The 23,698-nt window shown below is 45.0% G+C and overlaps 1 protein-coding gene across 2 annotated transcripts in view; it reads right to left on the bottom strand.

Annotated features, from left to right (window-relative positions):
• The window catches only part of rhbdl1 (rhomboid, veinlet-like 1 (Drosophila)), a 36,768-nt gene extending 21,119 nt beyond the window's left edge, over positions 1–15,649 (bottom strand). The window contains exons 1-4 of one of the 2 annotated variants that reach the window (XM_041962050.1): positions 15,611–15,649; positions 14,218–14,220; positions 8,284–8,442; positions 150–374 (exon numbers count right to left, since the gene is read on the bottom strand). In XM_041962050.1, the coding sequence (XP_041817984.1) occupies positions 150–374; positions 8,284–8,442; positions 14,218–14,220; positions 15,611–15,649 (426 nt within the window). The remainder of the gene's footprint in view (positions 1–149; positions 375–8,283; positions 8,443–14,217; positions 14,221–15,610) is intronic. The other variant, XM_041962051.1, reaches the window with a different exon arrangement.
• Positions 15,650–23,698: the final 8,049 nt, after the last annotated feature.

The raw sequence follows: 23,698 nt of genomic DNA, 5'->3' as shown, positions 1-23,698 counted from the left end.
CGGCACTGTGGGTTAGTAGCACATACTCAAGTGAAATACAGCAGGCCAAACATGTTTTAGGCATATCTGAATCAGCACGCTGCATCAGTAGAATGGTGCATGTCAGGTCTGTGTCTGACGAGCCAATGACATCACCTCCTAAATCTCACCTGTACGATGGTGACGATCGCGATGAAGACGGGTGGGGGGCACAGGCGGTTCTGGTGGAAGTACCAACGCCGGTCCGTCTCGCAGGGCAGGATCTCGTAGGCCACATAGCGCACAAAACGTTTGTACAGACCCAGCCCCGTCTCGTCCAGCAGGATCTCCCTCTGTAGCGTGCGGCGGCCATTGGCGATGGCCCGTCTGAAACTGCTGGAGCGCTTACTGCTCATCTGAAGAAAAGGTTAAAAAACATGAATGTGTCACTCTCAAGAGGTCAGTGCGATGTCTTCTGGGCAATTGGATTTGGATTTTAAAGAAGCTTGGGTTGATCATTTTCCAAAATTAAGACTGATAGGAGCTTAAAAAACATCCGTTTACTTTTTCTTTGCAGAGTTTGCATGATTATACACAGACACAGTTTCACTTTTGAAGAAATAGTATAGCATTTTGGGAAATATGCATATTTGCGTTCATGCTGGGAGTACCACTGGATACCATTCTTATGTCTGTATGCCAAGTATGAAACTACTGCCAGTAACCAATTAGCTTAGCTTAGCATAAAGACTGGCTAAAGGGGGAAACAGCTAACCTGACTCTGTCTAAAGAAAATAAATCTTTAGATGTGCTGGTATGAGGACTTTGCTTTGGAGAGAGCCAAGCTAGCTGTTTCCAGTCTTTAAGCAAGCTAAGTAGGCTAAACCAAGCTAGCAGTGGCCTCATATTTACCAGATGGATTGGTAGACACTGGTAGAGTGGTAATTATCTCATCTGTCTCTCAGCAAGAGAGCAAATAAGCATATTTCCCAAAATGTCAAACTACTGCTTAAAGAATAAATGAGAAACTATTTCTTTCAGCTGACAGACTTGTTTATTGTGACTTAATCTGAATCAACATTGCATTCATTTGCTGTGTTTGTTCTTTGCTACTTGATGACTTCATGTCTTTTTTGCAATAAACTCGTCTCGAGCTGTTTTACGAGCATCGCTGTCAGCAGCTGAAGAACACCTTACCAGGATGAGCAAGTCTCATCATCGCCTGCTGCTGAATTTATCATTTTAGCAGTTAAATCCATAACTTTCTTCACGCTAAGTGGATCAAACATCAGTTAAGGTAGATAGCTTCTTTTCATCTAATCTGAGGGAAGCTCATCAGTGTGACTAATCATCCTAGATGGGGAGCCAACATTCATAAAGTACTGATTTCATAAGGGGTAGCATGACGGTGTAAGAAAGTTCTACTTTTATTATCATATAGTCAGGGGAAAGGGTGGTGACGCACCTCTTCTGACAGCATTCACAAGCTTCAATCAACTGTGAAGTTTCTCTTTTGCACATTGTTGCATTCAGTAGGTTTTTTTTTTGCACGTACTTTTAACTTTATTTTTAACTTCCATTTATGTGTGACTTTGAGGTTTTCAAACCTTTTTGTTCTATGTGTTAACGAATGGAAATCACTTACTCATCACAAAACGAAGCTAAAATGACCGAGGACTGTTTCTCACACAAAATGATTAATCAGCATTTTGAAACCTCTCAAGTCGTCTTTTGTTCAACACGCTGACAGTCTTTTCAGCCCCATCTGTGTGGCAGAGAGATAGATGCTAGTACTGAGAGCACTATAGAGATGTTTGCTAAAGATATACAGCAGTTAAAGATTTTACTCTAACTAATGCAGAAGTAAGGAGTTAAAAACAGCTCTTACTGCTACTACTTAATAAATCTGTAATGAGTGTTTTTATTTGACTGGCATTAGATATAAATGTTCAATATTTAATATCAAAGCCATGTTACATGTATAAATGATCACTTTTTTGCCACAAGACTGAAGCTGAATATTCATGGCTGATAAGAAACTTAAATAATGTAGTGTTTTTTGATTTAGACAGAATGTAAGCGTGACTGCTGGCAGGGTTGATGTGGTGCAGACATCATAACAAATGGGCGGTTGAGGCGATTTTGCCCTTGAAAAGCAAATCTTTGTTAAAAGGAGCTATGCCATGAAAGAGAGAACGTGTGCATGTGTTTGTGTGTGTGTGTGTGTGTGTGTGTGTATTCATGCTATCACAGACTCCAGGTTTGCTTAGTGAGCAGGCGCTCTGCAGCAGCCTGCAGGCCAGCCGGACCAACTCTTGATAAGTTCTCTAATAGCGGCTTAGGATGAAAACTATCCTAGTGCCACTATTTTGACATCCAAGGCAGAGAACCATCAGGATAACAACAGAGAGAGTTCCTTTTCTGCCAGCGTTAGCACTGAAAATACTGCAGCACAGATCATTTAGAGCCAATATCTGTATTTAATTACATGCATGCTTCACAGGTAAAGATTAATTAATGGCTGATACTCAGTGGCAATGCCAGATGCCTGAAATCTCCAGTGTAGCTAAAACAATACAGCTCCTTTGAGGACAACTGGCTGACTAAGCAATTAACTCTACATCGTGTGTTATGATGTGATGTGACACTTCATGAGAATTAGTTTCCAGAAAAAGCAGTGAAGGAAGAGAGAGAGCACATGTGTACCTGTGTAAATCTACAACAGCAGACCTTATGTATAGCTTTCTTATAATGGCAATAGCAGACAATATGGCAGCATCATATGAAATGTACCAAACCCTCAAGAGGGGGCCTGTAGAAGAACAACCCCCCCCCCCATTAAAGTACATTCGTAATTCATTAGCCAGGTCCTGCTGCTTGTAGACTAATTACTGTATATGTGGACACAGCAGGGGACAAAGTGAAAGAAATTGTGGGTCAATAGCGATAAAAGCTGTTGAGCTAAACATGCTAAGAGACAAGGACTATAAAGAAATAAGCAAATAAACCCGAAGCAATGAGCAGATCACTCCACAAATGGAGCAGCTGCCGTTTTTTTTTTTCTTTTCCAGAAATCAATCAGGAAAACAGAAAAAAAAGTAAGCATGCTAATCCCTTTTGGAAGTTAGCAGAGCAGGACATGGTAACTACCCTAACTGTGGGTAATTATGACACTGGTAATTGTACAGTGAGGCTGCGAAGGCCTGTTGCACGGTGATAACCAGAACGATGTCAAGTTTGGGCTGCTGGCTCTGCCACAGATGGGATGGATGCATATTTAGTATGGAAATCAGGGAAAATGCAATTATGCCATACTTGAGGCAGGGAGTGAAAGCAGACGAGGAGGAGTAGAGGGACATTAGAAGGCAGAGAGGAGGAAATTAAGAGGGGAAGATGAGATGCCTGCCTGGATGAACTCGATTCACAGATTCCAGAGGCCACCAATGGACAGTGAAGGTGAGACATGTTACTAAATATCTTCACTGGAATATCTTCCCAATGAGAAAGAGGAAGTGTGTATATGCAGTGGAGAGGTGCAATAGAGCGAGGTTAGGGGATGTAAATATAATTGTGCTTTGTTCCTCTGTTGGCTTTGTTCTCTAAATAAAGTCTCTGTGTCTGAGTTTATTTCAACTGTGTTTGGCTTGGTGACAACACCTGCCGCCTCTCCACGCTGCACTGTATTCTCCCCCATTCATACCGCCTCTGTGAGAATTTGTTCCCACGAGACACGGCTGAGCATAGCTGTCACTCCGCTTCGCCTTCCCCGACATGCCGGGCCGCCGCCTCTAAAGTGAGCATTAGCAGCCTTTTGAAGCGATGACAGGAGCGAGACGGCGAATGAGACAATGAAGCACACATGAGCAGCCAAAAACTTGAGATAGCGCGGCGAGGGGAGCGAGGGGGCAAGGTGCACAGAAAATCACATGTCATCACATAAAACGAGGGGGTGGGGTGGGGGGGTGGGGGGCTCTGACTTGTGAATCAGTAACAGTGGAAGTTCCCTGACGAGGCAACGTCTGCCAGGGATTAATTGATGCTGAGGCTAAGAGCACAAAGATAAAGATAGTATTCCCCTTTAGGGATGGCTGAATGGGCCAAACTGACAGCAGTGTGTGTGTGTGTGTGTGTGTGTGTGTGTGTGTGTGTGTGTGTGTGTGTGTGTGTGTGTGTCAAACAGTAAGGGTCCATCCTCCTCCTCTTGATAGCTGCATGTTGCCTACTGTACATGCTGCTCTCAGCTTTAGTCAATTGTCCTTGATGGATTAATTAGCCACACCACATGGTCAATACCTCACAGCTCAATACTAATTAGTAATAACATTTTAAAAATGCAATTTAAAGGCCATTCAGGCATCTGAACTGCAGATGCAAAACAATATCCATATATATCCATAAATACATCCATAGAGTTTATGGTGGTGACCATCTCTTAACATTTGCTGACACACACGATAAATCATTTATCATTACTAGAATATTAGAACACTGCGCCGGTTAACTAAGCCTACACTGTGATTCACCACCACCAGACTAACAGTGTCACCATACCCACTTTACTGTCGTTTGTGAGATGTTCAGAAGACCAAAATCTGCCTCTCCCTCGCTCTCTCTCCCCCTCTCATACATACATTCACGCACTCTCGCAGCAGAATCTAAATCACTGCGCATCTCAGCCCCTGCTGATTCTACCCTGACCCAGATACTCAGGTTCTTTCTTGCCCAAATCCTTTCAAAATGAGAGTCCACCTTTTTTTCCCCTCAGCATTTTCTGGCCACCGCCTTCCTTCATGCTTTAATCATTGTGGTGCTAAAACGCTGGGGCAAAAAAATAAAACACAAAAACCCTTCACTCCAGGACACTTAAGCAAAGTGCAGCACTTTTAGCCGGCAACGCGTCTAAAACAGAAAGCCTTGAATGGAGTTCGGTGTGGGATGTGATGTTGATAGGTAGCATCGGTGTCTCTGGAGACAGATGCACTGTGGGCACTTAACGTGACTTGAAAACTTTAAAACACTGTATATCGACTATCTGCAGTGTCTCCTGGCTGGTACCGTAACTGGAGTTCATTTCTGCAGTCTGTAAAAGCTCTCTTTCTTCCAATACTGCTCCAGATGTGACAAAAGACTCACCCAGTTTAAAGCAGAACATTTGAATACATTATTACATAAGCATTTCCCTAAGTATACATCCTGTGGGAACTGAAAATGTAAGTGCAACATTCGGGCAGAAGGGTACAAATGAGGGACAATGCAACAGTCTTAAAAATCCTTCGACCTGAACAAAGAGAATCCCCCGCCATAATCTGCAAAATACACCCTCTGCCCGTGTAATTAACCATGGCAGCCATTTTGGATCTCCATCGAACATTAGCCAAATTACCACCCGAAGGAAAACAATGACACACTTCTTCAGTTACACAGCTGGTACATGATAGCATCAGAGGACTCTCTGTAAAGAGATCCATAGGTGCAATTACACACATAGGAATATCTCCGACTTCAGGTTGGCCCGGCTTTACCCTCGATTCATGAACATATGCCCCACCACCACAACCACACGTGAGCCTTGACACCTCGGGTGTCTCTCAGCCTCATGCATCGACGAAATGTCTGTGTGTAATTGTGCGGAAACGTTTCACCACGTGTAAAATGTGCGCTGGTTGTCTTGCTGTGTGGGATTTTGTGAATTAGTAGTCAGATACACACCTACACTCTCTGTCATCTGTACATGTATGAGAGAGTAAGAATGTGTGTGTGTGTGTGTGTGTGTGTGTGTGTGTGTGTGTGTGTGTGCGCGCGCACAGTTCCCCAAGAGAGGTTTTAGCAGAGCGTTACTTATTCACCCCTCTGGCTGAACTGATGGAGCTCTCTGGCTAAGATCGCCCTGCATGAAAGATGGCTTGAACACGAACGATGTCAGAGACGGTCTTGTACTTGCACACATGCACACGCTCACACATGCACACTGAGACGCCCAGAGAAGCTGTTTCCTGACAGTGCGATTCAAACATTTACACCCACTGAGGTCGAGAGAAGTGTCGTGGATTCATGGCTGCATCGAGTGAATGTAGAACAACAAATCAGAAGGATGTTGCACACACCCGCTAGAGACACAACTGAGAGAAATCGCAACAGCTTGTGGGCTGAAAGCCTCAAAAAGGCATTGAATGAGCGTGTGTGCGCACACATACGCGTGCACACACTATAAACCTTGCCACCTTCATTTTAACACGGCATAGAGGAGTTAGATCTTCTATCGAGGTCAGACCACAAATCAATCGAGACACCAGACCTCAGGCACTGGCTATGATATAATGGCAGCACTGAACTTTGCAAATCAAAACATGACTGTCATCTGTCACACACCGTGGAGAGCTACTTATAAATCTGCCTGAGATGCAGAGATGAGAATGGAGGCAGACAGAGAGGAAGGAAGAGAAGGGTGGGACAAAAAGCAGTGGCCTTAAGAGAGTAAGGGCGGATGTAGGAAAGAAATGAAACTGGAGAGACGCAGGAGAAATTTCTAAAAGTCAGAGAGCAGCAGAGAGGAAGCGGCGGAGGAGCGAAAGAAGGCCGGAGGTACTTTGTCGATGACCTGGTTGAAAATGTCATGCTACGTGTGGCGTCCTGCAGCTCACCCCACAGGACAGAGACCTGCAGAGCTCGAGCATCGCGTGCTGCGCGACGGGAGGCCAGGTTCACATTAACATTGGAATATCCTCTAAATTAGTCAGCAAATCTGTAGTGGCAGCACTCATGTGTATGAATGAGAGTCTGTCTGCGTTTGAGACAGTGTGTGTGTGTGTGTGGCAGGGAGAGGGGAGTCATGAGGCAGACTGAGAGGAAGTGGGCGGCTGCATTAATTAATAATCAAACGCCTGGAAGTGTTTGTATATATGCAAATTGTATGCATGCACAGATCACATATGTGTATCAGGTAAATCTTTAAAATCAGGCCTGGGGGTCGATATATGTCTGAGGCTGGGCGGTCTCAAATTGCCTCAGATTACTGCCTGCTACTAGCGCTACTACGCTGGGCTAATCGAAGGCAATTTGCATTTGGCTGATGGGCAATTTTAAAAGTGTCTCCCCGATGCTGTCGGAGGCGAGGCGTGCTTTTTTTTTCTGCCTAACATATGCTCACAAGAAGTGTAGAATGAAAGAGAAGGAAATGAGATCTGAGAGTTCAAGGAGGCAGGTTCAAAAAGAGGGAGGGAGGCGGGGGATAATATTACATGGCTTGAGGAGAGAGGGGTTGAAGATGAGAATGCACTGAAATGAGATGGATCAAAAATGAAAAAAAAGAACAACACTTCAAGAATGGTGGAGGAAGATAGCTGCGCACTTCCAAGAAAGAGGGCTGGTGAGATGGAGAGGCTGCGCTGTGGGAGCAGCACCTCCACGCTGGTTTCAGTGGCAGAGACTCCAGGAATGGGACCTGCTCCAAAATGAGTGGCCTTGTGTGGCCTTCATTACAAACCATGGGCAGCCGTCACACAAGGGGAGAGAAAGGGACATAAAAAAAAGAAAGAGACAGATAAATAAAAAGAGAAAGAAAGAGAGGGGAATAGGAGCTTAAGGAAGTGAACGTTTGCCAGGAATTGCGTTGCGGTGAATTAATCTCGGTGCTTACGCCTGTACGGTGCCGGGAGCTGAAGGCAGGTGCTCATCCACACACTCGGAGAGTATCAGCCTTTCACATACAGAGCTCTACATGAATTTCTAATAGGGGCACAATTATAAACACAGATAGGTGTAGAGGCAGGGAGTGAAGAAGAAGAAGAGCCTGGCCTCACATTCAAAGCAGAGGCAAAGGACAAAAGCTACCGTAGAACAAGACATCCGCAGCTGTAGTTACAGGAACATAAAGCACACACTGCTCTCGCTCTATCAGTCGTGTTGCCATTAAAATTATTGAATGTATCAATTTCTTCAGTGTATAATTGTGTTTGAATCCGTTATGATAAATAAAATTTGACACACTGTGGCTTTTTCGGCTTAGTGTGGGTGTTTTCTACCACTTGCTGCAGCGAGGCTTGCGAGGTTAAGTGTCTGGATTTACCGACACATTAACTTGAAAGATTGATCCTCCTTTTGCAGGACAACGACCTGAATGTTCGAGTCAATTTTTGCCACTGCAGAGCCCGCTAGCTCTGTCTGAATCAATTCCGTAACCTTTCTAAAATCCAGCGAAAGCAGGGCGACGTGTGGAAATTTGTGCCTGCGCTGCAAATGCCCCATGCAACTCCATCTGCATCACTATATGTATGTGCGCCTGTGTGTGTGTGTGTGTATACGTGTGTGCATCTGGCTTCCACTCACCAGCTCAATGAGCTCCTGGTAGCACACCTGTCCCTCCTCATTGCTCTGGACCAGGGCTAACAGCATGTCCAGTTTGGACGGGTCCAGCTGCAGCTCATGGTGCTCCACCAAGCTGGTGAAGTTCTCCACTGCGATGAAACCGGTGTTCTCTGGGTCCAGCTGGGGAGAAAAAAACAACAGCAAGCTCTCAGACCAGCGGGATAAAGCAGCGTATCGCTGATAACAGTCGTACTGAAGATGTTTCTGTTATGCATTGTGATTTTTTAATTAGCAGCGCCACAGAGATGAAGTGTCAGTTTGCCCTGAGGGAGAATGCAACAGGAATAGACCACTGAGACGTATACACAGAACACAATAGATACTCATAAAGACAAATGAGAGCTACATGGCTGAAGGCATAAGCTCAGACAGTGACACCGGTATTAATTAAGCTGTGTTGCCTCTATGATGCCTTTGACAGAATTAGACTTGCTTTAAGAGCAAAGCCTCATTCAACCTCATTAAAGGAGCAGGTCTGTCAAAGCAAAGAGCAGGACGGTTGTTGTTGTTGTTGGGAGCGGTGAGAGAAGACAGGCGGGCACGTTGTTATAATACGCAGTGACCTGCAGTTTCCCTAACAAAAAAAAATAAAAGAGAACTTAAAAAAAAAAAAAAATTCCTCAGCATGAAATGAGGTTGTCTTTTCAGCCTTTGTTTCCGAGTGGATGCTTCATTTGACTGCGTGTGTCCGTACTTGGTCACATTTGCAGCCTGTAGTCAGTGTGGCTTTTCTAATCACCACTCACTCACAGAGATCCACAGCCCCACGGGTTATTACTGCTGATGTCTGTATGCCAGTGCTGCTCCTCGTAATTGATTTAGGCGGGAGAGCGTCATAAAAATGGCAGAGTGTAGTTGTCTAAAATAGCGCCTAGTTAAAAATGGCTTCTAAAGTATAGGGTGTGAAGCTATGCCTGGTTTATGTAATGTGGGGGTTTTTTTTCGGGGGGGGGGGGCAGCTTCACTTACTCATTACTTGAGTTATTTCCCTTACCTTCTCCTCTTAAATGCATTCAATTGCTTTGCAATGGGACATTAATTTCTCATGCAAGATCTTCTTAGTACATCTGATTGTGCTTGTGAAAATGTGCCCCAGGACAAACTGGGGCAGCACAAAGAGACCACATGGGAAGAGCCCTCGCTGCTTCACATTTTACTGTTTCCTGAATGCTAACACAGCCTCATTAGGTTTCACATAGTAAACCAACAGCCTCTTGTTGCCCCGAGGAGGAGTGAGCTTGCAGATGTTGCGTCAGAGTGGAGTCAGTCATGCTGGATCATCGCTGCCCGTGTCATGAGTCCACGAGAAGCATCCCGTCTAGGCCGCCTTAGTCTGGACCCAGCCCGCTCTGACACGGTGAGACAAAGGCGTTCCGTCGGCCACATGAGGAGAGTGGCGTTAAATAACGCTGCGCCGTGGCAGTCTCTCCTGCAGGAGGCTCAGAGATTAAAGCTCTACTGCTCAACTTTGGAGCGAAGATCCATGAGGAAATCCATCGGTGTGAGAGAGCGTGTGCGCATCTCCATCTAAACATGTTTCCCGCATGTGCTTCCCTCGTACTGTTTCCAGGTGTTTTTGTTTTATAGTCGTTTAGCTAAACGCAAACACTCATTTAATTCCACTTTATCTGTTTTTTTTAACTCCCCCGATAATTCACCTGGGACAGCACAGTAGAGGCAGGAACTAATGGGTTAGTTTTGATGATGCTTGACTCAGAATGAGTGTTTTCCCACTGCTAGTTGATGTAGTGAGGGGATTTTGACTCAACAGCAGAAAAAGAGCTTTTAACCAGCACTAACCAAGAATCTGTACACACATGACCATTGTTGTCTGTAGAGCATTTACTGATAACACTTATCATTGTTTAAAATCCATACAATATTTGATATATCTCCTTTCACGGTCATTCTCGATCACACATCTCAGCACAATCTCAAAACTCAGCTCCTGAGCCTGTCAAGGCAGTCTGCGATGCACATAAAACTGAATTTGTGAAAAAAAAAAAAACAAGATGGGAAAGAAAACGGGCCTAGGTCTATTTTTAGATAATCCCCTTAACTGTGTTTTCCATGGACGTTTGTTAAAACATGGCCCTGTTCTCCCCCTGAGACTCGCTGAGCAAAACGGTGCAGATACGGCCAGCGTTTGTGATGTGTAAGGTACCGGGATGACATGTGGGGAATACAGGTAGGGGGGCACGCAAAGACAGCAGAGAGGCAAGAGGTGGAAAATGGGAGAGGGAGGCGGGTGGTGTTGGTTGATGAAAGAAATGAAAAATGACGAAGCTAAAGGAGCAGTAGAAGGAAGAGAAGGTGAGAAGAACAGAGACAGCCAGGCAGAAATGAAACAGAGACGCATGGAGAATAAAAATGCCTTGCTGCTGTCTGTTATTCTGTGCATCTGCCGAACCCAGCAGTCTGGCAGTGAGTCCTCTTCTTCTCTTTCCTATAAGAGGGCTGTGACACACTCCAGCGCTCTGAATTCACTTGCCACGGAGGGGAGATAGATCAGATTCTAATGTGCTCCTGGCTCAGCCTGGGCTGACAGGGGGAACAGAGAGCCACACTGGGGACGTCTGATTACTGTCAGCCTCCATATGTCAGCACATCACTACACATACAGCAGCAGCACAGACACAGAGGCACGCTGTATACGGCTGTGCACATTTACGCAAAACCAAGCGCTGACGCCGAGCTGTCACACTGCACCGATGCTGTTCCCTTCGTAGTCTGACCTTATTCAGGAGGAACCTTACACAGGGGAGACGGTCTGCCGAGGATACAAGGAGGTGGGGGATTGGTTCTTGTATCCAATTAGGGTTATCAATTAGCGAGATGAGGTACACTGAGATGAATGAGTGCTGGCAAGGAGAGCCTGTTTTTTTTTTTTTTTCTTGGGCAGGCTGGTGACGTGCGTGAACATGGGGGAGAGACGGAGGGAAAAAAACGGGTTGGAAGAAGGAGGGAAAAAGCGCTGAGAGGGAAGCAGTTATTGAAGCGATCCAACACTGGTGACGGCGACACTTTGACAAGCTGCATGCGTTGCCATGGTTACCAGTCGCCCGTGTGTCATCCCTTTCTTGAATTTTTCCCCCCTTTTTTCCCCGACATATTGGCATTCGAGAGGCGAAGCAAAGACGCAGAAGGGGGGGGGGGGGGGGGGGGGGCAGAGACGACAAAAGGAGGGAAGGAACAGCAGGATGCAGATAGATGGTAGGTAGCTGGTAATGAGACGAAGGCAGCGTTTGAATGTATAGAGAGGCGGGGTGGGAGATTACAGATGGAAGGTGTTACGGTAGAGAGAGCAAGTGAACTTGGCTGGCTCAAGAGCAAGTGGGAGGAGATGGACAAGGCGCAGGATGAGAATGTATACACGAGTGCCAGGAGGAGGAGTAGGAGGGCAAAGAGGAGTGGAATGCTGACTGCAGGGGAATGATCTCAGTGTTAACCCCCAGGACCTCTATTACCTTCAGCGCAGTGACGCCGACTGACCCCAGCCCATGACTGACTTATCAGTGTGTTCCACAGGGGCTCAAGAACCAAGGAACAAACCACAAAACCTAACCAGAAGAAGAACAGCCAGCGTGTTGAGACACAACAAGACCTGTCATACCTGCAGAAGACTGACACAAAGCCACTGATGAGGACCCCTCTATAGCAGAGTCGTAGCTAATTACTACAGGAGAAAGCATAAAGATTCCCATTGTTAAACTTTGCATGCATTCACCTTAACTGTCCCAAGATGACATAACTTGAACTGTTTTATCAGACTCTTCCTGCTTTTCCCCTGGAAAGACAATCTTATCAATCTGAAGCTCAATTAGTCAATCAAAAGCAAATGAACTAGCATTCACTTGGTTTTTGGTTTTTGTTGTCTTCTATAATAGTAAATTGATTTGTTTGTGGCTTTTGGACTACTGATCAGATTAAACAAGCAATCTGAAGACCTTATCGTGAGCTCCACAAAACTGTGATGGGCATTTTTTACTATTTTCTGACGCTACATAGTTGATTAATTTAGACTATTTCCTTTGAATAGCGTTCACAGGACTCCTGCTGACTTGAGGCGTCCATGTTTGTACACACCTCTGTATTAGTGACCACCTGGTCAGATACAGTGAAATTAAAGTATTCTGGTTTGTGTAAATTAGATTCAAATGAACTTCTGTGAGGAGGGAATGCAGCACTGGTACGGTTCCCAGTCTCGGCGACACAGCGCGAACCCGGTGGCACAGAGCCAATACTACAGACCACTTTGGTCTCTGTGAACAAGGCTGTCAAGCTTGAACAGGGCTGTGTGTCTGCAGAGGGCAGTGGCATTTACAGGGCAGAGCATATTTGCATGGCATCAGATAAAACCCTTTGAATTGTCTCTGCTGCCCTCAGGACTCACTGGTGTTCACCAACAACTGGGCCACTGACTCTGTAATTATCACAGTGCTCATTCTGGCCTGCTGCTACCATGATTATGCTCAAACTTTACCACTGTGGCACTGCGATGTGATGGCCCTAAGAGCCAAACCACCCACTCCTCCAGTAGAGACAACTGAAGAGAGATATCCAAAGATTTTTTCTTGATGCAAACAATCATCTAACTACATTTCCTGGCGTTTAAACACAGTCCAAACAGCCAGAGGCTTTTTCAAATACAGCTCAATGCAAATTAGCATCAGAGAGTGATAAAAGGCACCATTGTATAAGAGCTTTCTTCTCTCTACTTGATATAAATATGTCAGAATAGTATTCAGAACCCCAAATCCTTATGGGAGAGATATAAATAAGCCAGATAAGACCTGAATGACACATGGGGACATATTCACCAACTAATGATAGCGTACTTCAGTGGCTGAGTGAGTGCTGCCGACCATCAAGTTGCCTTATCAGTGGTGCTGCAATAGAACGACTATCTGTGCCTGTGTGTGTGTGTGTGTATGTACGTGCACACTCTGATCATGAGCATATGTGTGAGCCTGCACTGGCCAGAAATAGCCAGAGCTCAGCATTGCAACCTCCTGCAGACAAAGACTAATAAACTCACTCATGTTGCCGCTGTTGCTTTCTTTTTCTCTTCCCCTGCAGCATTTTCATGTGGTTCAGTGTGACAGGGCTGCAATACCCCCTCTCCGTTACACCTGCAGTGCTCACATAAAGTGAAGCATGTGCCGTTTTCTGTTGGCGCAAAACTCCAAGAAACTCCAAAATGTTGGGATAGTGACGGTAGCTTTAATCTAAATGTTTAGAAAAAGGTGTAAGGCTGCAGGTTTAACAGTCTAGACCATTAAAAAACGAAGCAGTGACTGTGACTGAGTAATCTAGTTACTTTTGCAAATGACTAGACCTAAAATGCCCTTAAGCAAAGCACTTGACCTCCGTGTGCTCTTGTGCATTTGCTTAGAGACTGGTGGGACACCAGTGGGAATGACCAGTGACCAGTGGGTCATTGTGGGAAGCCTCCTGTGTGAATGTGCCAATGTAAATCTAGATGACAGAGCTGAAGAAAAAGAGAGAGAGAGAAAAAGGCATGCTCTGCAAAACATTCTCCTGGATAAGGAGGTACCTAATATTTAGGCAGGCAGCAGGTTTTGTTAAAAACAAGCTTGCCTGTTCACAGTCCAAAAGCCACTGGCAGATTTCACTTCATTCTAGTTTAATTAGAGAGACCTTTTCCAAATCAAAGGCCAGCGTATGGAGTCCCAAAGGTGGAAAAAGCCTGTCGTCAGCCGGTGTGAGCGATTTGGTCTAGACTTGAGCTTAATAGGACCACAGTCTGCTCAATTGTGGCCTTGTAGACTGTCTATATGAACATACTGGCACAAGCAGAGTAAACCCCGCAATCGATAAGGCAACCAGCCATTTACAGTGAGGAAATATTGGCTTCATCTCCAGCCCAAGGACCTGCTACATCGACAATGGATGTTGACACAGATGAGTCAGCCTCTTTGATACCACATTAAAATGTGTCTGTGAAGGAATATGTTTTGTTGAGGTATCACTGAGAAGTTGTCATCACTGAAGTGCTTATACAGTAAATGACTCACCAGTGTGTCCACAGAGCATCTTCTCACTCAACCCACATGGGCTTCCTCCACTTGTTATAAAAACATTTCACACACACATTCATAAAAAATGCAACTGATCGCAGACAAACACACGCTTATTCCCAAGGCTCCTGAGTCTGTTGATCAATGTGGTGCTGATGGGCCACTCATGACCCCAAAACCCTGCAGCAGGTAATCAATTTCTCCCTCTTGGACAGAATGGCTGCCCAATCTGTCTGTCAATCAGGCCAACTCCCAACAGACCAGCTCATGAACAAAAACACAAGGCACATCAGAAAAACCGAGAGTTGAACACAAGACTTGAAATAGAGCTGGAAATACACACACACACACACACAATCACATCTTCAGGAAGCACTAGCTGAATATACACACGCTTTCTGGGTAGAATCTGTGTTCAGATCCATTTTGGTTTCTTAATTTTGGAGATGGTAGACCAAAGCTTTACTCAAAGACAGACTGGAGGTTAAAAACAGCAGTTTGGCTAGAGGACTCTAAGAAACCAGATGTCAAGAGAAACATGACATGTAGCCACTAACACTGTGTTTTCAACAGCAGGGTGCATAAAAAGACAAAAGTTTAAAGCCAAAAAACAGCTTTTATTCTACAAGAAAACCCGTGACCTGGACTTCACAAGAATTGCCTCCTTAAAGCTGAATAATCTTGCAATCTTTGGTCCTTGTGACCCTGAGATGATAAGGTTGGACATGTGATAAACAGAGAAAGAAAAGAGGGAAATCACAAGAGGAAAAAAAAACCCACACATCCACAGACAGACTAATTCATGCACACACAGCGTGATTGCTGCAAACGCTAATGCAGCGGCTGTAATCAGATTATCTTTTTGCTTCATTCTTCAAATGGAGAATGCAGCTGTCAGTCCATCTATTCATTCATACGGTATGTCCAGCCGTCCATCTATATGCACACATACACACCCCCTCCCTCCCACCTTTCCATAAACCATGACATGATGCCCCCCCCCCCCCCCCCCTTTTGCTGTGGCTCATGATCTGACCTCGCATTCTCGGGGCCCACATGGCTCCATGATGCTTGCATCCGTCGTGTCGTCTCACGCTCTCATTCTGCCCGTGCAAACAGCCCCTCGCTATCAATCCTAACATCAGCTCTCAGCCCCAGCCTCCACGTCTCAATCCCTGGACAGACGGCGAGGTGGCCGGGAGCCCGTAACCATAGAAACCTCTGCCGCTGCCTGCTCGCTCGCTTACCTGCTCTTGTATGAGCTGAAACAGGGAGCTTCTATCCATATACTGGCCAGGGAGGTGAAAGGAGCCGCCGAGGACAAGGGCATAGGGAGGAGCAAGAGAGGAGTGGTGGTGGCGTTGGTAAGGATAGGATAAAGTGGAGGGGGATGTGGTTGAGGTAGCAGCTGGTGCCTAAATTGTAGCGGCAGGCCCCTTCGTAGCTGCTGCGTCCCCCCCCTTGATGATGGAGAAAGCCCGGTGAGCTCTGCCCCTGGTTTTCCTAGCAGGTGGTGTTGCTGGAGTAAGCACCGGCGCTGTGTGGCTCCGTGTTGGTGCTGAGAGTGCGGACGGCGGTGCAAACGGGCCGTGACTCTGCTCTGTGCCAGTGCAGCGTGGCGCGGCAGTGAACCCAGCTTCAGCAGACGACGGGCAGGCACGCAGGCAAGGCAGATCCAGCAGCTCTCATTCACTCTCCTCCTCCTCCTCCTCGCTCTCCTCTATCCCATTGCACTGACTGCTCCCTCTCTCTCTCTCTCTCTCACCCTTCCCTCTCCTCATACACACACTGCGCCGCCTGCATACCAATGAGGCAGGGGAGGGAGGTGGCCTCTGCCTTCCAATCGGAGAAGGGGAAGGAGTGGCCGTGGGCTGCGGCTCCTGTCCTCACTACAAGTAAGGCGTCTCAGGGAGGGAGCAGGGGATGGGCTCCACTGCGGCTTTGCGCTTACTACTGGCGCGCACACACGCGCACACGCACACGCACACACGCGCACACACGCACACGCGCGCGCGCGCGCGCGCGCGCACACACACACACACACACACACACACACACACACACACACACACACACGTCTGGTCTATTACATACAGACACACACACAAACCCACACACTGTAAACAAGACAAAAGCTACTAATGCACAAGCATATGGTGAAATCAACCATGCGATGATTGTGTTAGTTTTAGAGTTATAAAAGACAAAGGAGATGAATGGCATAACAGACATTATTAAACTACTCAGGATATCAATAGGACCCAAAAGAAAAATATAGACTGCTCTGCAGCCCTTCACATCTCTGTGCTAATTACAAGCACTGGCACATTAGCACGTTGAATGCACTGCTGCACAATCAAGCGCACTCCACACCCCTGACACACATGCACAAACATAAAATTGAATTAAATGGTTTGGATGGCTCACTGATCCTCCAGTGAGCTCAAATGAATACCAGCATGACAATAACGCAAGACCAGAACCCTCAATACAACAGTTCATTACAAGTAATGCCAGAACAAAGGCTCTTTTTATGTTAATCTGGTGCATGATAACGAGACAGGCATGCAGGGAGCACAGCGAGAGGGTCAGAACATACGAGCGATGAAAAGGAACTTGTTACTGCTCATGTGGGCAGCAGGCAGAGGCTGCGCTCGAGTTCATTGAAATCCCCTCGAAAAAGGTGTTTTCTGTCTGCACAAATCCGCAGTGACCCCTCCTCCTCAGGACAATGGCGATGAGGGGGAGGAAGCGATGGGGGGACATAAATCTCAACTCGTAAATAAATGCGAAACAGACTTAAATGGCCCCGAGGTGATTGTAGCTGAAGACATCGCTGGGGGGTTGCGACCCGGCGACGACTTCGGCGTACATCGTAGTTGAAGCAGGGGTGTTTCTTGTCCTCTGCGCTGTTTCCTGTGAGATTTACCACCAACGGTGTAACTCAGCCTCTGGCTTGGTGACAAACAGTGCCTCTGCCTGTTTAAGTACCATAATTGCACCAGATGTTTGGACATTCTTTCAGGCGGGAAAGCTTATAAATCCTTCTCAATGTGAGAAAAATGTTAAAAAATATCTGGACCCACTCATTACAGCAATGTGTCTTCTTTATTGGCTCAGACTGCGGCTGCTGACTATATGAAGCCACGGGTAACTGCTGTATTCAATTGATTGGGCCGAGGCCACCTTGAACATGGCAGAGCTCCCAGACTTTCCCTTTGTCACCTTCCATTATGTCCACCTGACACACTCTTGTTTCAACAAAACCTTAATAATGACCGTCCAAGTCTATAGCAACGACAGGATTCCCCTCTGTGTGAGCAAGGGCTGAAGTCACTCTGTGGGGTTCTTTGTTCAACTGCTAATCAATGGTCGGAATTAATTTGTCTCCAATACTCAGTGGTTGTGAGCATGAATAAGACAAATCTAATTATAAGGTCACTGCTGGAGGATTCGCAAACTACAATAAGTGAGACAGACTGAAAGAACGACCGAAATGAAACAGGATTCAACTGTTGCCTTGGTAACCTCAAAGGACTCCCAAAGAAAACAGACAAGTACCATGAACTTCAAAATCCACTCAGCAAGAAAATAAAGCAGAATAGAAGCAGGTAAACGCCGTTTCCAAATATATGAACAGGATGCCAACTGGGCACACAGCCCCGCCAAGAGTCATGCCAGTATCACTGTTTCCATTACGCTGCCACCAAGTGGCATTATCCAGATGACTGACAGCACGAGATAAGCCTCCAGTGAAATATGGGCTCCGGTGTCTGAAGCGTTCCCAAATGAATGGTCTCTCACCGACTAAACCCTTCATGTTCTATTCACCGCTGGTGGATGGATGCAGACGGTAGGGCAAACGCAGGCAGCCTGCCTCTCTTTAACAAGGCCTGAGAGCAGCAGACGAAATTGGTCTAGCCTCTGCGTGAGAGCGGGGGAGAGAATAACAAGGCCTTTCAGGGACGTGGAAAGGGGCATTAATTAGACCACCAGTCCACACTCTTCACTAGCTTAATGACCTCCAGGTCCGTATGGCAGGTGTTTATTCACCGGTGTGTGGCTAGTCGTCTTTCTGTCAGTGAAATTCATGGTAAGAGGGAGCTGCTGCATAAATGCATGCCTTAAGTTCTGAATTCAGTGAGTCTTAATTATACACAGGCTATGCCAGGGTTTTAGCATGTATGCTCATTTGTAAAGCTGTTATGCTGCATGTGGATGCAAACTGTAGGGATTTGTCTATGTGCACAATAAACTCCTCCAACTTTACAGTCTTAGGATGGGTTGGAGCAGCGCAATGAAATTGAGCCCCGTTGCTCAGTCAAGACTTTTAGATGTCAATAAAATAAGGCTCTGGTGTATTTAATTTAGATTGTTTTAGCAGTGTCGATTTCAGCACTGACAAAAGAGTACACGAGGCTACACTATCACAACATCAGGGAGTTATGAAACTGTTAGCTGTCACATGTCTGCATCACAGTAAACGTTTCAAAACCCCAATCTGGCAGCCTGTTACTACTTAATCAAAGCTAAAATCTAGTTTGACTAAAGCTTGATTTGTACAGTTTCCTGTTTATTTTTTCATTGATTCTTTTCAAATGCAGATTCTGTACTTTTCAATGCACATATTGTCAGAAGACAGAGGTCCCTGTGTGTTGAGTGACGAGATGGTACCTCACCGCCGAGGACTGAGGAAGGCAGATATAATGCAGTCCTGAAGAGCAGAGTTTAGGTGTTCTTTTGTTTTGATGTTTTTGAGGATGAATTTCTTTTTGTGTTTCATTACCCCATGTAGAGCTACCTAAGGAGCCTGCTTGTTGAAAACTTTCAGAATCCTGCTCTGTTTGGGTCAACTAAAGGTGACATGTTCAGTTGTCTTTTGAGGAGATTTTTGTTTTGGCAAGATTTATAGAAAAAGGCAGACTGGATACGAGGAGGGTGAAATGAAATTATGTGAAATGTTCCCTTTTTGAATTTGTGGAACTGTGTGTGTGTGATCTCTGATCTGGGTTAGGGTTAGATGCACTTGATTGGCATACCACTACTTGAAAATAAATTACGCCTGTGTGTACCTTGCTGAATCTGTTCCGCTTGCAGAAGAATAGAAGTTGTGCTACAGAAAGCAATAACCAGAAATTACCTCATGAACTCTTAATTAAACTGGTTGTGGGGGTGGACCAGCAGCAAACAGCCACAGAGGTTTCTCAGGATGTTTCTGTGTGAGCATCCAGGTGAGGTGGAGCGCTGTCCAGTGTATGCTGGGAAAGAATCCTGCCTTGTACCACCCTGAAAAACAATAAGCAGGAGCGGGAAATGAACAAATGTGAGTTTACACAGTGAAAACACAAGAGAGAAAGAAACTTCACCCGCAAGACCTGACCACAAAATTGCGAGTTCAAGGGATGATAGCTCTCAAAAAGACAGGCGCTAGTGTGTAAATTACAATCAACGCCAACACTAATCTTTTATAAATTAAGAAGACACGTTGTTCTGGGGGATTTCTGAACCTGTTAGCCTCAACTAATTGTTTGAATTAAAATAGATGGCGCTTCACACTCGAGCAGCTGAATGTCAAGCAGCAGTGATTGTGCAATAGAGGGAATCACCCGCGTGATGAAAAACGGCAGGAAAATGAATCAGGTCACTGAATGACACAGTTTTAGTCCAAACTGCTCCACTTAGAGCATCTCTTGGGGACATAAAAGGGAAGAAGAGAGGCAAGGAAAGGAGAGAGTTGGGGGGGGGGGGTGGAGGTTGAAGAGGAGAGAGAATTAAAAAGGAGAAAGGGAAAAGAATGAGGGCTGTATAAGAATTTCTGCCTTGATTTTAAATCACATCTCACACAAGGGGAGGGGGAGCAGGTCTGCCTCCCAAACATCAAGCCCTATTTTTGACATTATAGTGTCACTTGTACTTCCAGTTGAGGACAGACTTTCTGAGCAGCTTCTTGTGATAAAAGTGTGGAAAGAGACCTCTGGTGTCTAAACCTGCAGTTGCATCCTGAACTGAGGGCAGCCCTGTTGGCCGACATCCACGTAAAGAAACCATGTCCATAAGATGCTGACGAACTGTTCCTATCTGTTCTACCTGTCTATGTTTATTGTATTATTTCCAGTTTCGTTACCATCTAATATGGTGCACACAGAGCCATTTGACCCAATGATATATTCTCACTTTGTGCAGCGGTGCTAATTGCATTCAAACCGAGCCTAAGATTATATCTAATGCAAATAACACAATTCAATACTTGCATTTAAGCTGCTACTGCCCTCTGTTGGTAACAGCAGCTCCAACCTGGAGGTCACTCGTATACAGTAGGTGTGGAGCAAAATATTTCTGCCTGCTCTTATAAATGAACAACGTCGAACGTTCAACATAAATGTAAACATAACAACATTTCAATCATTGTTTTGTATTTTTTAAGTCGTTTTGACATAATGACAGCACATAACGGACGGCCCGGTTCAGTTGCAGCCTGTGCAGCAGCTTGTGTTACTCATGAACTCCACCTACATGTCCAAGTATTAAAGGGGCAAAGGTTAAAGTCAGGATTAGGGCTAAATGTAGCATTCCTGAACGGCGACGTATCAGCGTCAAATCAGGTGTGATAGCTTGCAGTCAATGTGTCACATATGTAATTGTGAGATTACAGCATCAGAGAGGTAGCTTTACAACTCTGCGTTTATTTTTAACATTAATACAAATGTGATAAGTGAAGTATTGATGCATAACCCCCCCTCATATCTGTTCTATCTGCTGTGTCATCTGGTAGCATTAGGGACAATGGCTTCTGTTAGAGTCATCACTGCTGGTTTGACTGACAGCCCACAGGTGCTCTGACGGACTGCGCCCAGCCTGTCATGTGAGAGGTGGTTTGGCAGCTGACATTGTGGAAATAGTTACCTGCGCTACATACTGAGATGAGGCAGGGTTTTTCGGGAGCAGGGAATAGTTAAGACATTCACAAAGAGCGCCTTGCTGTGGGCCAAACCGACGGGCCTCTCTTGGCTGGTGTGCAGCAGTCAGCGCAGCACTTGGCCACTGACACCTGCTCACACATCCAAGTGTTGTCACAACTGTCATAACCCCGCACAAACACTAGCACTACAGAGCACGCTACAGTTGGCCTGAGGACAAGTGTATTAAACGGCAAGTGTGTCAACGTCTTGTTCTCGCTTTGTGCTGTCTCAACATGGCACAACGTTAGTTTAGCGCAGGTCCAATAGCAAGACATCATCAATTTCATCTGTGGCAGCATAATGGTCAGCTAAGCTAAACAATGTACAGCTCAAGGGCAGAACTGGCTCTTTAAAACTATGCATGTATGTACTGATTATACTGCATGTGCAAATATGGAAGATGCAACTGATATTTAAAAACAGACACGTTTCCTGCATGTGTTGCCCCTTGTCCTGGATTGATTTACTACCTATAACCTGCTTGTATACTTGTCTCTAGATTTTTTTGTTTTGAGCTTTACTCCACGCATTCTGCTGGAGTGGAACCAGTTGTTACACCCTGTCACATGCAGATGATGGCAGAAGCCAGTTTGTGTTGATTAAAACACTCTCAGTGTATTCTAGCGGAATAATGTTGGAGAAGCTGCTAAAACGAACAAAACATCTAGTTTTTAGGCAGTTTGGGAGGCACACATTTTTGCATGCAGGACTACAGTTGGAATGCCTCACAATTCTTCTGCAGTTAAAAACAAAGGACACATTTCTTTTACATTTGAACCGTACAGCAGCCGTCTACAGCACGCCACCATATTACATAGCAATAGGCTACACAGATGTAACAAATCCACGACCTTGAAACGGCAACAAAGATGAAATCAAATTGTTGTGTGATTGTAGTTGGAGAGTGGTGAGAGTTGTTTGGATGCATACATACTCATCAAAGTGCCATCTCAAAAATGTACAGCATGAGTGGGAGTAAAATGCATACAATCACAAAACTGATGAGCAAACATATTTGAGGATTGGTGCAGTATGTATTTATTCTGTGTGTTACTAATTCATAGCAATGTTGAAAGACTTCTGACTAGTGCATTCTGTTTAAGAGTATTCTGGCTCTAATCTTCTGGGATTTTAATTAGTATGAAGAATTACACTGATACTGCATGAATGTGTAAAGAATCAGTAACATAGTTTCTGAGATGTAACTGTGAAAGTGTAAAGAAACCCAGAGGAAGAAATGATCTAATCTAAAACCTGTCTCCAGACCGTCTTTTCTTACCTGAGTGAATAAAAAAAGATCTGATCTAATTTAACCTTATCTGACTTTTAGAGCCAAAGTAAACGGCTATACAGTCTTCAAATCAAAGCAACTCAGAAAGAATGCTTTTAACAGAGCACAATGTGATCATGTGCTGGATAGTTTCGGACCTTTTGACAACTGATCCACAGCCTCGATATGGAGCACACTGAGGCCTTCAGTAGTGAAATGGTGGTTGATGTTACCCAGAATGCCTTGGGTCAGAGGCAGGACGAGACTTGAGAGGGTTTTAGGCGGCTAAAATTACAAACTGGCATCAGATAAATTTAGAGGCGCAACGCTAAAACACTCCTGACACCGTGGTGTAGCTGTCTTTGGTAAATTCATGTGTAATATGCCTCCCACTCGACTCTCTACTGACAAATAAACCAGCACTGGGTTAAGCATTATGTAACCTGAATATATTTGCACCTCAGACATTGGCATGACTAAAGATAAAACTTGGAAGCACTGAGAACAGTGTGTTGGCAACAGAAGTGAATGGCTGTATATATAACTAAAAGTGGCATGAGGAATGTCACACTTGTACCAATACTACTCCATTAAGGCACTTATTCCACTTTTGAATAATAATAAATAATTAATAATAATGATATTAACGATAAAATGTAAAGAGCATCACTTGGTCTAAACATTAGAAAATAGTGCCCAGTGGAATTTCCCGCAGCCCAATGAGACATCACCAAATTTCTTCTTTGTGTCAGAGCAACAGCGCAAAAGTCAAAGATATTAAATTTACTCTAATGTAAGACAAAAATCAAGCGGAATCGTCAGATGTCTGTCATTTTTGCTTGAAAAAAATACTTATTAGATGAGGAATAAATAAACAAAAGTGTTCCCGAGTAATTTTGTGTCAGTCGACTAATTGATTAATCAACTAAACGTCTCCTCTGTCCAATCTGCAAACACACCAATACTATTTAAAAAAATAAAATAAACACAGAAGAGTAGCATATAATACTGGCAGACACAATTCAAGCCCTGTCATTAGATAACTATAAATTATGTCCAATTATCTGTCGCCTGTGCAACAGGGACGCGCTGCAAAGCAGCCTAAT

The sequence above is a fragment of the Chelmon rostratus genome, chromosome 21 (assembly GCF_017976325.1).
Source record: "Chelmon rostratus isolate fCheRos1 chromosome 21, fCheRos1.pri, whole genome shotgun sequence".
NCBI lineage: Eukaryota > Metazoa > Chordata > Actinopteri > Chaetodontiformes > Chaetodontidae > Chelmon > Chelmon rostratus.
The sequence above is the reverse complement of the archived record's forward strand: the minus strand, read 5'-3'. Positions and strand labels throughout refer to the sequence as shown.